The following is an 18,700-nucleotide window of genomic DNA, read 5'->3' as shown; positions in this document are numbered from 1 at the left end:
AGAGAGAGAGAGAGAGAGAGAGAGAGAGAGAGAGAGAGAGAGAGAATTAAAGATAGAAAGGCCCTCTGGGAGATAAGAGTGGCGAGCGGCTTCCCACCCGCAATCCCTACCTCCCCCACCCAGGACTTGGCTTGTGCACTTCCCCCAACCTCCCCCCCCCCCCCCCCTTCCTCTGCATTGGCGCTGCACTGTCGGCTGCCTCGTGTGAGGATCACTCCCCCCCCCCCCCCCCTACAGCCCTGTAACAACCCCAACCCACCCCCCCTCCTTCCGTAAATGGCGCTGCCTACGGCTGCCAGTCTGTCTGCGTGGTGAATATGCATTATGTTTGTCTCAAAGCTCTGTACCATTATTACTATCTAAAATGTAATAATTGTGGAATATTACTGTAATGAGCTGTATGTGTATGATCCAAGCGTCCTATGATCCTCTGTATTGTATATTGTATACGTATATTGACTGAACACTTTATTTTACGAACTTTTGACTTTTTCTATTTTATACTTTTTATCTATTTTTATTTAGCACACTCACACGGGCTCATACAGAAAAAAGCATTCCATGTGAAGGTATTCTGTATCTTTGCATGTCAACTAATAAAGGAACTTGAACTTGAACTTGAGTAAACATGTGAGAAGAACATAATGGATGGGTGGTTCTCAATCATTCTTTGTGAATGTGTTTATGGAATATTTTCTCAAGAGGGCTTTTATCTTTTACATCTCTTGTTCATTGTTCAAGAAATTGATTTGTTTGAAATCTGTTAATTTAAAGTGCCTATACTGCTGGAGTGGAATTTGTTGTTGTTGTTGTTGTTGTTGTTGTTGTTGTTGTTGTTGTTGTTGTTGTTGTTGTTGTTGTTGTTGTTCAAGTTCAAGTTCAAGTTCAAGTTCAAGTTTGTTTATTAATTGTCATAGTAAAATACAGAATACTTTATCATGAAATGCTTTTTTCTGTATGAGCCCATGTGAGTGTGCTAAATAAAAATAGATAAAAAGTATAAAATAGAAAAAGTCAAAAGTTCGTAAAATAAAGTGTTCAGTCAATATACGTATACAATATACAATACAGAGTAAAAAGAGTAACAGTGAGGTACAATGCAGATATGGGTACAAACTTAGGGTAAGGTGCAATGAGGTATGAATTGTAGTGCAAATCTCTTTACTAATAAATATTTTGTGGACAGCATTCGTCTGTAGCCGACAGTGTACACTCACACTCCCCGACGCCTTAATGTATCTGCAGCGTGACAAATCATCCACCGCATAAAGGGCCTGTCCATATTGAGAAGATGTATCTCCAATGCTTTTCAAGGTGCAAGGTGGGTAACTTGGGAGAAGTGCGACAGAGCAGAGTTAGTCTACCCGACACGAGTCCCAGAGAGCCGCCGAGACATGCTGTACAGGGCGTGTGGGTGTATCTTCTACATTACTCATGTTGTTTTCAATCTGCTGCACTTGATAATGATAATGTGTGTGCGTGTGCGTGTGCGTGTGTGTGTGCGTGTGCGTGTGCGTGTGTGTGTGTGTGTGTGCGTGCCCCACAAATAATGACAATTACTTGATCACCCTTTTATAGACAGCACACACACGCACGCACGCACGCACGCACGCGCACGCACGCACACACACACACACACACACACACACACACACACACACACACACACACACACACACACACACACACACACACACACACACACACACACACACACACACACACACACACACACACACACACACACACTCACACACACACAAAGCATTTAACAAGGACTCGTCTGCCAGACATCTCTTGGCATGGTACCAAGGCAGCCTATTCACACAGACAGTAACTCAAAAAGTCCATTAAAAAGCTATTATGGTACATCCCACTATATTGCTCCCTGAACGATATGAACAAGGGTGAGGGTTATCTATGGCACAGCTACTGGGAACATAATAGAAATGTAAACATAAATCCCTTTAGACATGTGTAATAACATCTTCTATGAAATCTCTATGCTGTATATCAAACTCACATTCAGTTAAGACAATTTTTAATCTCGAAATAAACAAGCATCCTCCAGTGTGTAAATGAAAAAAATACAACTTCCTAGAAGGCTGCGGCTTCTCTAGTTATAGATAACGTACTCCTCTGTTAGGTTATTGTCCTGGGAAGTATTTTTGTGTATTATTGTTATTATTGTATTGTGATATGTTTTGTTCATGTTGGAAAAAATAAAATAAAAAAGATTTGATAAAAAAAAAGATAACGTACTCCTCTCATTTTCAAATTCTTCAACAGCATACACTCTCTCTCTCTCTCTCTCTCTTCCATGACATTGTTCTTCTTCGCAAGCTTTTGTTTGTTAGGGATTCGCTCTCCCCCTTTAACTTCCTTCCCTTTGCTTTCTCTCCTCTAATCCCTGTCTTGTTTACGTCCATTGCCCTGCCACCTGCAACCGACAAAAAAAAAAGGAACATTATGTACAGTAACTCTGTCAGAAATCTGCGGCGGGAAACCCTTGTTCTTTCAAGCCTGACATCAAATCACACCGTTTGTTTTCACTGGAAAAAGATAAAAGAATGTCCCCGTCATAAAAGAAAACCCATTGTAATTGGTGTGCGGATGGATCGTATTGTTGAAATGTGTTTTGGACTTGCGTGAGCCTTCGATGCCTTGATAACACGTGGGAGTTAAAGGGAGAGAGAGGGGCGAACATCTCACGGAAATGGACGACCTCATAATGTTGAGCATTTACTGTATCGAACTTTTGAGTTTTTTTTTTGTTGTTGCCGCATTTCAGAGTGATTTCACACCTAAGTCCATTTGAAATGGTCCAAATCATTGGCTACTTTAAGCACAAAACCAAAAATTACGATGGCAATAATGATGATAATAATAATAATAATATAATAATAATAATAAAATTTTATTTGTATAGCACCTTACATACAAGAATTTCAGCCCAAAGTCCTTCACAGCAGTAAAAAAGACATAGGCATAAAGTGCAGACATATAAGGCATAAAATAAGCATAGCACATTAAATACAATTACATTAAATCACATAATATTTCATATTAGGATCTAACATTTCAATAGGCCTCTTTGTTTACGGTTTGATTGTCACTGATAAAATAGACATACAGTAATACAATTATAAAATAGTGCAATAGTGCAGTGCAATAGTTAAAAGATTAATAAAATGCAATAGTTAAAAGATGATGATGATGATGATGAGAAATATGGAAAAATTTCACTTTCATTAGATTGTTTTGTTATTTTCGTGCCTTGGGTCCAATTTAGTTCTCAGACAAAATGGTTGACTTGGAGGCAGACTGATATCTTCTCATAGCCTACAGGTAAACGAGGGTGCGGCCGTTTGGATTCGATTCAACCATAGTAAATAATTAAATAAGGCAGGTGTGTACAGAATGTGTTCATGTGTGTGAATCAAAAAGGAATGTACAGCTATAGCTTTGAATGAGAATGTTGATTTTATTTTCCTTCAAATGTAACAGTGACGTTTCATGATCCCACCCCTTGTCTGAGAAATGTGATGAATATTGGCCCCGTAGTCGACAACGCCCCTAGAGAGACATGCAGGGAGACGAGGGAGTGTTCTGTGCACACGGTGTGAGGTCACTGTGTAGGCGGTGCAGCTTTGTAATCAGTGTCATCTATGCAAACGGTCATTGAGTGAGTAGCAGGGAGTGACAGGAGAGCGTTCTTCCTATGCTATCGTGTTTGATGAACATGTAAATCAACTGACTGACTGCATTCTCTGGAGCCCTGGAGAGACTGCACAGTGGTATTGGGAAATGTGCAATGCGATCCAAATGAAGGTCACAGAGTGCAACCCTCTGAGTTCAAACGAGTTCGTTCAGCGTTTTAATGGACCATTTCCACTGCTCGGTCTGACGTCTCCAGTGAGTTTTTTTTTGTATCCAATTTTTCTCCTTATTTTTCTATTTTTCTCCCATCCCAATTTCGCCAATTCTCCCTTCAATTCTCCCCTCCCCTGTCTCGAACGTTGCTAGACTATGCCTCCCACTGGTCGGCTGCAGTGAGGACCAAGCCTTGCATCACGTGTCCCCTCCGGTACACGAGGAGGCAGCTGTCGCATCTTTTCACCTGTACAGCGCGATTTCTCAGTGGCGAGGAGTAACGCGTGGGAGGCTCACACTGCCCCCGTTACTTCCTGATTCTGCTGTACAGGCGCACCAACCGACCTGTAGGAGTCGCCGTTCCACAATGTCCGATCCCCACCCACCGGCTTTCCCACCGTCTAATACTGCCAATTGTGTTAGTATGAACGACCAGCCAAGCTGGTAGCAACGCCGAGAGCTGGGCTCGAACCCAGCATCTCCTGCGTTAGTGGCGAGCGCCTTGCCCACTGCGCCACTTAGCCGCCCTTACGTCTCCAGTGAGGTTTTAAAGAATGCAATCCAGATAATTTTTTGGATGATATTAACTACAGTTGAGTGTGTTTTTTAGTCTGGGCACCTCAAGTTGAAAAAGTCTGAAGCTTTTTTTTGTCAGCCAGGCCAATCAGCAATCAGCAGGGCTATTCTTTTGTTGATATTTGGATTACAGATTGGGCTTTAAACCTCAGTGGGAATACAGCTGGATCCTGTGTCCAATCTGCTATGCAACAGCTACCGTAGGCCATGTTCAGTAGTCAACTGGACCAGAGAGCAGGGAGCGGGACAAAGCCAACAGGCATTCATCGTCAGACGTCATGAAATTGAGTGGCTCTGTAGATGCCGGGCCATAAATAAACAACAAACAAGCCAGAAGATCAGCACAGCTTAGCAACTGTTTCGCCTGTTTTATGGCAAGCATCTACAAATGTGTTACTTACTACACATTAAACAACATTATTTAATGATGAACAAATCAAGTACAAACAATGTTGATAATGAGTTATAAATAATGTATAACTAATTTGTAAATGTTATACAAATATAGTTATAGATTATTTAATAATAATTTACGAATGTATATAAATGGTTTGTTCATGATTAGTTCATTATCTACAAATACCTTATAAATGTCTTATAACTGAGTGTTATTATAAAGTGTTACCAGACCGCTTTCAAATGTCCAATCTAACGCATTTTGTTTGCTAATAAAATGCTTAAAATGTTAAATGTGATTATAATAGCAACTGTTTCGCCTGTTTTATTGCAACACTACTATCACCGACATCTAAGAAGGGATATCCCCCCTTGAATGTCCCTTCTAAGGTTTCTCTCCTCCACATTGCCTGTGGTGCATTTTTTCCTATTGCTAGGTTTTAGTGAGTTTTCCTTACCTTCGTGTGGGGTGTGGGGATGTCTGGGAGTGTTGCATTTATTTATTTAAAAAATGTTGGACTTCATGGTGTTTTTGTTTTGTTCTTGATTTATTGTGATGTTTCTTCTTGACTTGTTAAAGAAGACGTGTCCGGCCCATGGGGACATTAACGTGTGTTGTCGTGCCTTACAAATACATTTGATTTGATTTGATCTGTGTACTTTGTGCCTCTAAGCAGAGGACAACCATGGTGTTGGGGTACACACTTTGGACACTTCAGCTCTGCCCCACTTTCTCCCCTAATCCTTTGCTAACCTATGACTCCTCCTTCACTAACCCTGTCCTCTGGTTGTTTAATGTCTACCGACTGCTTGACAAACATCGTTCTCTAATGTTGTCAACAAGCAGTGTTCTAGTGCATGAGGCTCAGCTGACCCTCTCCTCCTGATGAGAACAGTTCCTCATTCCTGTCAACACTTACTGTACGCTCACTTTATAGATTTGAATGACCGAAATCTATTACAATATTTTTTTCATAGATTTTAATGACAGAAATCTATTGCAATATATTTTCATAGATCTTTTTGACAGAAATCTATAAAAGAAATTCCGTGAGGTTTTAATATAAATTATCTGCTCATTTTATAAGTATGCCAATTTTATGCTAATTCTATGCCTATGTCTATTTTGTGTCGACATCACTGCTGTGTAACACTTTGGGCTCAATTTATTGTATGATAGGTGCCATACAAATAAAGTGTATTATTATTGTTGTTATTATTATTATAGTTGTCCTGAAGCAACTCTGAGGCTAAACCTTACAGTACTTTAGTGACCACTAAAGAAAACTCCTTGTTTGATGAGAACTCAAGCGATACCCTTTCCATCTCAACCAAGTCTGAAGGCTGTTAGGTGTTTTCGGCTGCTTGCAGAGTGCTCAATGACTTTTCACCCTGGTTTGTGATGGTGTTTAGTAGCTTCTGGGTACTAACTGAATGCCTGCCTGCCTGCCTGCCTGCCTGCCTGCCTGCCTGCCTGCCTGCCTGCCTGCCTGCCTGCCTGCCTGCCTGCCTGCCTGCCTGCCTGCCTGCCTGCCTGCCTGCCTGCCTGCCTGCCTGCCTGCCTGCCTGCCTGCCTGCCTGCCTGCCTGCCTGCCTGCCTGCCTGCCTGCCTGCCTGCCTGCCTGCCTGCCTTGGGTGAAGCCAGAGGAGTGTCTCTCTCATTCCCAGCCAAATGTCACTATCTATCTCTGAGCCTCAAAGCGAACTCAGTCCATTTCATCTGGTTTTATCCCGAGGAAATCACAGATCCGTTTCCCCTTCAGGCCACTCTGGCTCTGCCTCAAACACAAAACAAAAAAAAACAAAAAACTAAGAGCTGAAATTCTCCACTCAGATCCTGTGACCCTTGAAGCCTTTATGTAACATGTTCGCTCACTATCTCCTGATACCTTAGAACTTAGAACTTGATAGAGATTAAATTGCTAGGTAACTCGTGCCATTGCCCTTGATCACAGCCCTGCGAAGTTGATCCCCGGGCACTGGACCGTGGCTGCCCACAGCTACTAAATAGTAAGGATTGGTTAAATGCAAAGGATACATTCCTGGTATGTTATTATGTAAAATGTACTTGACAAATAATGACTTTTCTTCCTTTCTTGAATAGACCATTCCCATTCAGGATTGGCTGGTACATCCATAGAACTGAATTACACCCATATAACTTACAGATTATAAATCTAGGCCTACTGTATGATGGCAAAAAAAACGAATTCAAATACCTGCCAGTTTCTTTTTTCACATTAAATAATAATTCACATTTCACATTTAATATCACATTAAATATTGTAAACAGCAATCAGACTCTTAAAACTTTCTCTGACACTAGCCTGGTTCTAGCCTGACACTAGCCTATCAACTGGTTCTAGCCTGACACTAGCCTATCAACTGGTTCTAGCCTGACACTAGCCTATCAACTGTGTGTACAAAGCACAGAGCGCATACATAGGCAACACTATAAGGGCACACACCGGTGAAATCTGACCACTATAATTGGTGTTTTAATCCTGGCAAGAAAACATTTTCCACAACAAGTCACATGATCCCTGTCCACGATTCCCACTTCAGAAGGGGAACAAACTGTTCTGGCTTCAGCTCTCTGTTTGCAAGGCAAACAGTAGAGCTGGTACAGATAGACAGAGTCACACTGAGCAAGACCAGGCTGAACTCAGCAGCCCCTCTTTGTCAGAAGTGATTGTCTTCGTTTCTCAGGAGACGTCCGTGATCTGCATGTCATTTCATTATTTAGATCAAGTAGTTTCTGGAAGGACCACTAAGGGCTCCTTCCGGGGGGTTCCATCATGGGTCCCCATGCAAAATGGCAAATTAGTTTCACTGTCATTTCGCTCTCTTGAGAATGAAACAATGGATTTTGACAATAGATTTCCCTCTCTTGGCTGTATCTCCTCACTTAAACTAGAGAGCTATGTCATTCCGTTACTCTGATATATCTTAGGGGGAAAAAGCTATTCTGGGGGTTCCTCGGGCGAGGGTCCAGGGCCTGCTGAGGGCTCTTGACGTGAGGTCTTTATACATGGGAACTGATTTACACATGATTTAAGCCACACATACTGTAGATTACAGTAGGTTAGTCTCATATTTCATTGTAATATATTGTTGGGTCACCGACGATATCCTGCCGTGGCCAATTGATTCCGGTGTTAAGCCTGAGGAAATATACAAGAGTAGCAAACCTAATGCCAGCGCATTAGCACAGAGTGAGCAAGTCTGAATTGCAGACCAACAAACCATGTATGCACATACATTATGCACAAACGATCACACACACACATTGTAAATAAGAAACCTGTTCTTAATGTTTTATCTGGCTAAATAAAGGTAAAATAAAAAATAAAATGCATTAGCTGTTCACGTTTGCATTATTTAAATGTATTAATAAAACCTGAACGTGATGATTAAAATCATCAGAATTATTTCCCAAGTAACTCCAAGTCAATATATTGCATTTGAATGAGATATTGTCGGCTGATGCAAAAGAGTGTTTGTTCACCAAGGCCAGACCCAGAGCTGCAGGCCGCAGAGCATGGCCCACAGTTTCTTGACCCTCTGTTCTACATCCTATCAGAGAGCCACACCCACCCTATCAGAAATACATCAAGTACAGAACGTTCCTTTTGCAAATAGCGCAGCTCCACAGTGAGAACAATATTGCCTGTTAAAATACTGTGAAATGAACGAGACATTAATTAATAAAGGGAATAGATGGAAAAATACAATGACTCTATGGAAACTTAAGGAACGTCTTATGCCTCAAGTTCATGCTACGATGGAAGAATGTGCCTCTGGGAGATATTGCATGTTGCATAATTATTGACCAAAAAACACATATAGTAAAATTCCATGGCATTTGCTAAAGTCTTAATCACAACTGCCCTCAGCTCCTGCAGTCGTTATATGGACTGTCTTATCGTTCCACTATACATCTGTCCTCAAACAGCATCCAGTTATCATCTCTGTAAATGATAAAGATGGCTAAACAGCAATAGCCTGATGACGTCCAGATGATTAGACTGTTAAAATGTAACCAGGTTACTTATATATTCTCAGGCTCGGCTGGCAGAAACACTTTGTTAAAACAAAACAAAATGTTAATCTCTGATATAACTTCCTGGCAACAGAATGTTAGCTAAAGGTTATCATTTACATTGAACTGTAAATAACTGATCAAATTGATCTCCAATTTAGGTTAATGTCAGCGAGATAGAGTGTTTGGAATCATTTCACCTGAGCAAAGAGGAGAAAGAAAGGAGGCTGTTCCTTTGCTAACCTGTAACTGTAGATTCCTGACCTAAAAATAAAACATCCTCTTGCTTTTTTTTTCCCTGAAAAAAGAGAAGTAGCTCCTTTGAAGTGGTTCATGTGTCATGTGTATCATGTGGTTCATGTGTCAAGCTCACTTTAATGAAATGATGTTGAACCAAGAATACAGTATGGTAGTTAAAGTGTGTGTATGATGGGGGGGGGGGTCACAGGATCATTGAGAGTCAATGAGCTGCAAACACAGGTGTCTGAGATGGGGGTCAGCTTCAAGGTTAGTTCACATTGAGAGGCTGAGGATTACATGCAAAAGGATTTGAGCGAAGGTGAATGATGATGTCATCAGGGGCGACAGTGGCTCGGGAGGTAGAGCAGTCGTCCGGAGGTTCCCGGTTCGATTCCTGCTCCGTGTCCTTGAGCAAGACACTTCACCCCTAATTGCTCCCGATGAACAGGTTGGCACCTTTTAGTTGCATGGTTGCCTCCGCCGTCGGTGTGTGAATGTGTGAGTGAATGGGTAATATATGAGGAACAAATTGTAAAGCGCTTTGGATAAAAGCGCTATATACAGTAAATGCAGCCATTTACCATTTATTTACCATCATTCCATAGGGCAATATGAAGAGTAACAAAAACAAAAGTGAAATATCCCCTTTTATTACCAAATTATCAGTTTCACGTAGCCATAACATTTGTGTCTGACATGTACACTATGGCATGGTTTTCTAACCAATATGTGCTTTACTGGCACTAACATTGGTGGTTTTTAGGTATAGACATTAAAAGGCCTTTCCCGTCAGTTTATGTAACAACTGATATTTCACACTCAGACACCATATTTTACTGCCCAGAAAACCAAACAACGATATGCAATTCTTGCGTCTCAAAGTGGGCATTGTACAGTTACTCCTGGCTACATTGCAAGAGCTTAGAGATGGTCAAAGCAGTAGTGAAATAGTTTACTGGAAATGTGGAAACTGTTCACTTGAAGTTGAAGTCATTGTAAAGTGGCTGCCAAAGCAATCTTGCCAACTGGCTGTACTAAATAGCATGACATCCTAATCCAACAAAACAAACCTGGTGTTCATAAACACCATCTGGCCTCACGGTGGTGACATCCAACCCCTGTGTCTCTGTCTTTCACACTGCCCATTCAAGGTGGGAATCTTGCCCCATTATTCTGCCTCACCTTTTTGTGTAAAAGGTATGAACACGGATTGGAGGAGTCAAAGTTGATGCAGCAGTCATATTGCTGGGGTGGGTTCGCCCCAGCGTCTAATGTGTACTAATGTGTGTGAACCACTACCGGGAGATATAAATCTGTAAAGATGCAGTTAGCAGCTAGCAGTTAGCACTTAGCAATTAGCAGCTAACCTGAAGACAAAGTGATACTTTGAGAATGTCAGCCCCGGGCTGAAAACTTGAGAATTTGATTACTAGATATATTGTCTAAAATGACGGCGAATTGGGGAGATAGTGAGATCTGGGAACGTCAACATGCTGCACAACAACTTTCCTTGCGTTTGAACAGTGGTTAAAATGCACACAGCCGCGTCTGCGGGGGCTAGCCCTAGCGGTGGCAAGTGGACGTCAGGGGGAAGACACAACTGGTGTCCAGCCCTCCATTTGGCCCCAGCCTCTACTCTTCCACTCATTTCCCAGAATGCAGCTACTTTCGCCGCAATAGGCAAGGCCGATACGTCCCGACTGGAGCCGAGAGCCCAGGTTCTTGCCGGCGGAGCCGATGCAGTGGAACGAGGCTGTGTCCTGCCGAGCGGCAGCGGAGGATTTCCCAGAGGTTTACAAAATAGGCCCCTTCCCTGCCTCCCTGCTCCGCGACCTTTATTGCTGTGTCCATGTATGTTCCTATGAGCCCCTCACCTACTGTGCTGAGTGCAGGCCCCGGAGGTCCCTCTGAGCCCCTCACCTACTGTGCTGAGTGCCCCGGGGGTGGCTGTTGGCCGCCACAAGCTATAGCTGCAGGACATGGTGGCAGAGCTCCAGCGTCTCTCCTCGTTCGTACGGCGGCCACCCAGTTCCCCTCCAATCCCTACAGCTGTTTCACCTCTGGCCGTGCCACTGGCCCCCAGCTCACCTGCTCCTGTTTCTCTGTCTCTCCCATGTTTCTACCCTGGCCCAGCAGATGTCCCCGGTGTGTTCATGTCTCCTGTCTGCCCAGCGGTTTGTCATCGGTCATCATCACCCCCAGCTGTTTTCCATTAGCCTCCCCTGTGTATTTCAGTCGGGTTCCCCTAGTCAGTCTTTGTCCAGTCGTCTGCACTTGGGTCCTATACCACACCCATAACAATTAAAGTTATTTTGAATCAGTCCAATTTAGAGAGTGCCTAGGCCAAGCATTTAGAGGAGAGTGAACAGCATGTCCTTGTGATTCAAGAATTCTTTTCAACCACTTTTTCCTCTGGTAATTAATGCAATTACGAAAAGAAAAGAAACAAAAAATGTATGTATCACAACTGACCCCCAGACCCCCCTCGGATCTGTGTCTCCATCACTTTCCAAAACAAACGTATGTCCCTGGTCCGAAACAATAACATAATCTGGGTATGTTTGGCTATTCAGGCATGTTCTACATAAAAAGCGTTGTTTATCTTTTGCTCTGGGCAAGCTTTTGTTGTTTTAATTGTCCTTTTAACTCAAAACATTATCGGTATTAGTATAAGTCCGTTTTCTTATTGATGGAAGTGTTTCAAATGAAATATAACAATCCTTGGCTAGAGGAGAATTGGAGGACGGATCCAGGACACCTGTACGGATCCTGCTGCCCTTCACACATATAGTATCACACGTTGGAGCTGCCAGTATGACCACAGTCTTCCACTGCTGGCCTGCTGAGCAGCTCCACCTGAGCAGGGGTTAAGTGCCTTGCTCAAGAACATTGCAATGGTCAGTGTTGTTGAGAGAGGGAGAGAGGATTATTCATTCCTGTCAGCCTGGGGAATCGAACTGGCCTCCATCAGGTCACCAGCTCACTTCTCTAACGGTTGCAAAGGCCCTTCAATCACACAGAAGAACACAATACTCTTTTTTCTGTTTCCTTTCAAACCCACTTCTCTCTCCCGTTAGACCACCTTTGCCCTGTATATACTGTATAAAGACCCCAGTATTTCATGAAAGAAGAACAACTCTTAACACCTGTACCTAGGTTTTAGTGAGTTTTTCCTTACCTTTGCGTGGGATATGTCTGGGAGTGTTGCATTCATTTATTTAAAAAATGTTTGGACTTCATGGTGTTTTTGTTTTGTTCTTGATTTATTGTGATGTTTCTTCTTGACTTGTTTAAAGAAGACGTGTCCGGCCCATGGGGACATTAACGTGTGTTGTCGGGCCTTACAAATAAATTTTATTTGATTTACAGTACCTGTGAAAGTAGAGCAGAATGGACAGCATGGTCTGGTCGATATTGCTGTTGCAGATGCCCTCGTTGAGGAGGAAGCAGGGGTCTCGGACCACCGACTCCAGGGAGTCCTGCCTCATGATGTGGTTCAGCTTGTCCGTGTTGAGGTTCTCGTACACTAGCTGGTCCCGGAGCTGTCGGAATTGGCTGGCGCTGGTGGGGCTGCCGGGCGGGTGGACACCGGGGGACATGGCGTCATTGGCCAGGTCCAGGCAGCAGCTGCAGCAGTCCAGGCCGATGGGGGAGCGACACTCCTCCTCTGACATCTCGGGGACAGGTGGATGATGTAGACGGGAGGATGAGGGTGGATGATGTAGACGGGAGGATGAGGAGAGGAGAGAACCGGTGTAGGAAGGTCAGGTGCGACAGCCAGGAAAGAAGGGAAGGGGTGTTGATGAAAGATTCGAGAGAAAGGTGTCCTCAGTGTCTTTGGCTCCTCACGTCTTCTCTGTGAAGGTGTACGAGAGAGTGAAAGAAGATGTGTCAGGAAGAGGGTGGGCCTGGCAGATAACCAGACAGGCAGGCACGCAGGCTTGCCGTTGGCTAGTGTCCAGGTGTTTTCTGGTTGGTCTAGAGTCCCGTCTGAGTGCACGGACCGGTAGCTAAGAAGTGCTGTCACGCTGGGCCACTCAGTCTGCTCCTCGCCTTGAGTTTCCCCTCCTGTGGCTCAGCCTTGTTTAGCCTTTTGTTTGAGCTGAAAGCTGCTGCAAGGTTTTGCTACTGTGGCAGGAGAGAGGGAGAACGCCCCGGACACACACACACACCACACACACCACACACACACAAGTGCACACACATACACACACTCACAGATTCAGCAGGAGTGCGCTTGAAAGCAAAACCCAGAAGCTGCTTATCACTTTTTTTCCCCCTGCACTCTTTTTTTCGAGTATGCTTAGAGACAGGGCGAGAGGGGAGGGAGGGAGGGAAAGAGAGAGAGGAGGGCGAAGGGGAGGGTGGGGAAACCCCTGTGATTGGTAAAAAGCGCTGCTAGTTTGTGCATCAGGTCCACCTCTTCCTCCTTTCTCTCAGTCTGTCCCAGTGCACATCATCAGAACGAAGGGGAGGGAGAGACAGAGAGAGAGAGAGAGAGAGAGAGAGAGAGAGAGAGAGAGAGAGAGAGAGAGAGAGAGAGAGAGAGAGGCAGGGAGAGAGACACAGAGAGAGAGGCAGGGAGAGGAGCCTAAAGCATGCTGGAAACATGTGCCACTCCGCTCCGCCCCACATCACGCCGACAAAAACAAGGAGCGGCCCAGGGAGGAGGAGCACACACAACAGCACAAATCTCTCTCTGGATGATTTGTGAAAAATGTTGGCAGCTGACATGGATTTGACGGCTGCACTGAACTGCATATGTTATCAGTGGTAAATCATATCTTAATGAGTAAATTGCTGTAGGCCCATTCATTATCCCATAATTATATACCATGTTAAAACATGGCCGATCTCCTTAAATTGGATTCTAAACACGCCTAAACACGCCTAAATTAGAAGTTAATATTTTACTCCTTACCCTTGGCCATAAAGATTGTTGATAATGATAAAGAATAATAAATAATGATCAACTGTACACAGTTATTAGGGATGTCCCGACCGCATTTCTTTGCTCCTGATCTGATCCCAATCATGTGATTTTGCGTATCTGCCGATGTAACAGAGGTACCGCGTGTCTATCCACAGTCACGATGGACAGTGTAGTGAAGTGGCTGTGGACGTTAAGCGGTACTGCAAGTAAACTCACTCCACAGAGGCATCCAGACCCATTACCAAGAGGTGAGTTCACCGGGGTTCAACTCCCACTCAGGGCATGTCAAATAAGACCAGTTACACCGATACCGATTTTTCCCGATCCGATCTTTCGGCAATGCATTAAGAAAAAAGAAAAGAAAAAAATGCAATCAAGTTGACCCTATCCATTATATCCAACATGGATATGGATTTTTTTAACAGTATATCCATTATATCCAACATGGATATATAGCTTATTTTTTTTTCACTTATTGCAGCATTGGATCAAAATTCAAAACAAAATAGAAATAAAGCTTATTGGTGGTGCACCACAAAATAACCATGTAAACTAAAACAAATTAATATGCAGAATAGTGCGATAACAAAGGTAGTGCAGTAACAGAGGTAGCTTGACTAGCTTCACAAGTTCAGTTACATTCAGTCATAAATAATCAAATACAATATAAAATTGGCTTAGTGCAGAATAATTCAAGACTATGAACTAGTCTACAGTAGTTAAAAAAAGAATATCCAGATTCAGCCACATTCTTATGTTGTGGCAGCAGCAGGGAGGACGACGACAACTTCGTAACCTAGTTACTTTGATAATCAAGTAATCAGTAAAGTAACTAGATTACTTTTTAAAGGAGTAATCAGTAATCAGATTATTTTTACAAGTAATCTGTGGCATCACTGCTCCCTTCTACTGTACATTGGTGGCTTCAGTTGCATCCTCAAACTCCGTCCTCCACGGCAGGCGCAGAGGTCTACTCATCAGGGGGCTCCTCAACGCACCATTTCCCCCCAGTTAAGTGCCTTTTGTTAAGTCACTGTGTGTTTGGACGTTAAACCGGAAACAGCAAGGCACTGACAGAAGTTTCCACTCCATTAGATGCTCTTGACGGAACCAGCCAGACACTTTTTCTATACAGATTTTTCACAAATGCACCACAACTGTCACCTCTGCCCGGTGTGTCTTGTTGGACCAACAATCTAGTGTTGGTTGGGCTCTATACCCTAGGGCAGTAGCATTCAGTCACCTTTAGTAGTATATTTGAGTTCTTAGTGTGTTTCCCTTTGTCCCCCCCCCTCACCTTTCATGGTCGTAGCAGCAGTGCCGTGCTCCACTCTTAATACATTTACATTTTACATTTACATTTAGTAATTTAGTTGACGCTTTTATCCAAAGTGAGTCAAGCGACTTACAAGTTCTGTACGACAACTCCGAAGGAAGGGTACAACTCTTAGTAGCTGAGTAACAATGTTCATGCAACAGTAACAGTGCATAGTAGTAGAACCATATTAGTATATTAGGAAGAGTGCATGATAGTAGAAGACAGTAAGTTAGTGTTTTTATTTATTTTTCATTAATTAATTTAATTTCAGATATTGATTGAAGAAGTGTGTCTTTAGTCGACGTCAAAAGATTGGTTGGAGTTTTGGCTGTCCTAACTGGGGTGGGAAGTTCATTCCACCATTGTGGAGCAAGGGCTGAGAATAGGCGGCTTCTCATTGATGACCCTCCCGGAGCTCGGATAGGAGTGGATCTGAGGCGGCCAGAACATGTAGAGCGGAGGGGTCTTGAGGCTGTGTAGTTAGAGACCATTGACCGGAGGCAGGCGGGAGCCATTCCCTTCGCTGCACGATATGTCAGGTCGAAGACCTTGCAGCGGATTCGTGAATCGTGAGGCGATGGGAAGTCAGTGCAGGTCCCTAAAAAGTGGGATAACATGGGCTGACTTTGGTTGGTTGGAGATCAGGTGGGCGGCTGCGTTCTGAATGAGTTGAAGTGGCTTGGTGGCGGTGGTCGGTAGACCAGCAAGCAGTGCATTGCAGTAGTCAGGCAAGCTTTATGTTGCGTGCCAGGGTAACCACTGGCATTTGATTGCATGTTTAGCCCTGTGACTGTCTGTAACCACAGTGTCAAACCTGAGTGGCTTGTAATTAAGAGCGTGAGTAAGTATCAATGTAGTATACAATCTGTGGATGGTGTTTTACACCCGGGCGTTATTGTGTGCGGACAGTTCTTTCTTTTTGTGGCAATTTTCTATTGACATTTTGGCGTCCCATTAATCTTGCTCAGTGCTGGTAGGCCAGGGTCCCACACAAACCATTCTACTGTCTGCTATGGCCACATGGGGTTCCTCGTAAACAGGCTGTTCTGCATTCAGGCCACCAGGAAGCAGTCCGAAAATTACAAGTTTTCCTGCCCCCATTATCAAATCAAATCAAATCAAATTTATTTATAGGGCCCGACAACACACGTTAATGTCCCCATGGGCCGTACAGATCTTCTTTAAACAAGTCAAGAAGAAAACATAACAATAAGTCAAGAACAGAACAAGAACACCATAAGGTCCAAACATTTTTAGATGAATACAAATAAATGAAAGAATGCAAGCACTCCCAGACATACCCCACGCGAAGGTAAGGAAAAACTCACTAAAACCTAACAATAGGGAAAAAAAGCTCCACAGGCAGTGTGGAGGAGAGAAACTTTAGAAGGGCCATTCAAGGGGAGATCTCCCTTCTTAGATGTTGGTGATAGTAGTGTTGCAGACGGACAGTTGGTAAGCATGCACTCATGTGTGTAGTGGAACACAGATGAGTGCATGCAATAGCAACTGTACATTTTGAAAAATTAAAGATAGAGCTAATAGCGATAGCAACTGAACATTTTGAAAGATTAAAGATAGAGCTGATAGCGAATCTATTTGAGGCACAGGGGCGGCGCAAAGAGGGTCACGTCCTCCCCGTCTTAGTCAAGGGACATTTAACACTCCGGTCGTTGCTCAGGGACAGCCGGAGACAGGGAGATAGGGGGCGGCGCAGAGAGGGTCGCGAACTCCCCGACATCATCGCGGGACATCCGGCACTCCGGTCACCACTACGAGACCTCCGGAGACAGGGGGGCACGCAGAGGGGGTCGCAACCTCCCGGCCTTCGTCACGGGACGTCCAACACTCCGGTCAACACTCCAGGACAGCAAGTCATAGGGAGACAGGGAGACGGGACAGGCGTTAGACAGCTCATGAGATTGTAGTAGGCGGACATAGCAATAGATACAAGTGGTAGGCATATATGTGAATGGAGTAGATATATGAAGTAGGCGTATTATGTGAATAGAATAGAAGTACTTAACCCAGCAATGAAACCGCGTTGACTGTTAATCTGTTAACAGTCTGTTAATACTGTTAATCAGTTGACAGGACCACGGACAGACGGCGGTGAATAACTGATCCAAGGCCTCGGAGGTGCATGTAGAGCAGTCACTACAATCTTGGCCAAGACCCCGAGGCATCCATCACCTTAGTCAGCGCCAGGAGACGGGCACTCAGAGAGAAGGGGGGGGGGGGGGGGGGGGGAGAGGGGGGGGGGGGAGAGTTAGAGAGTTCCCATGTTTGTGGTGCTGCAAAGGAGCAGACATGTAGTACCCTGTAGTGCCATGTAGTACCCCGTAGTGCCATGTAGTACCCTATAGTACCCTGTAGTGCCATGTAGTACCCTGTAGTACCCTGTAGTACCCTGTAGTGTCATGTAGTACCCTGTAGTGCCCTGTGGTACCCTGTAGTGCCATGTAGTGCCACGTAGAGCCACGTAGAGCCATGTAGTACCCTGTAGTGCCATGTAGTACCATGTAGTACCATGTAGTACCATGTAGTACCCTGTACCCTAACTAAACTACCCTGTAGTAAACTACCCAGTGGTACCATGTAGTACCCTGTACCATAACTAAACTACACAGATTAATCTAAAGGTCTGTCCCCGACCAGGTGAGATCAGGGTAGGTTGTTTCACATTTTGTATTTGTAATACATTTCCAAATAAAGATTTACCGCTGTTACACCTTCATCTGTTGTCCTATGTTACTGTGTTGGGAATCTAAGAACCTAGTCCAGGTCGATTTTCTCGACCTGTGACACCATTGAAAAACATCACTTTAAGCATACTTGAGGGTTCTTTCTCTGCTATGGTGGGAGAATAAAAAAGACTGCACCACAGCGGATCCCGTCTGACCTGATCAAGACTGCGGCAGTAATAAAATAATCAGACCGAACCAGACCGAACCAGACCAAACTCCCAGTCTTGGGCCAGTCCCTTTTCGGGTTTGGGCAGAGAATACAAACTCTATAGTTTGTGTTTGTGTGTGTGTGTGTGTGTGTGTGTGTGTGTGTGTGTGTGTGTGTGTGTGTGTGTGTGTGTGTGTGTGTGTGTGTGTGTGTGTGTGTGTGTGTGTGTGTGTGTGTGTGTGTGTGTGTGTGTGTGTGTGTGTGTGTGTGTGTGTGTGTGTGTGTGTGTGTGTGTGTGTGTGTGTGTGTGTGTGTGTGTGTGTGTGTGTGTGTGTGTCTGTGTTTGCACGCATGCATGGTAAACATAAATATCTCATCACTATCTTATCAGGCCTCCTCTTTTGTTTGTTTACGGTGTTCGTCCATT

General features: G+C 44.1%; 1 protein-coding gene across 1 annotated transcript in view; it reads right to left on the bottom strand.

The window, feature by feature from the left end:
- The window catches only part of tsc22d3 (TSC22 domain family, member 3), a 63,295-nt gene extending 49,908 nt beyond the window's left edge, over window positions 1-13,387 (bottom strand). Inside the window, exon 1 of the mRNA XM_084331834.1 lies at window positions 12,500-13,387. Within this exon, the coding sequence (XP_084187960.1) occupies window positions 12,500-12,801 (302 nt within the window). The 5' untranslated portion in view covers window positions 12,802-13,387. The remainder of the gene's footprint in view (window positions 1-12,499) is intronic.
- Between the last annotated feature and the right edge of the window lie 5,313 nt (window positions 13,388-18,700).

Source organism: Notolepis coatsorum (assembly GCF_963971535.1).
Source record: "Notolepis coatsorum genome assembly, chromosome: 16".
Lineage (NCBI taxonomy): Eukaryota > Metazoa > Chordata > Actinopteri > Aulopiformes > Paralepididae > Notolepis > Notolepis coatsorum.
The sequence above is the reverse complement of the archived record's forward strand: the minus strand, read 5'-3'. Positions and strand labels throughout refer to the sequence as shown.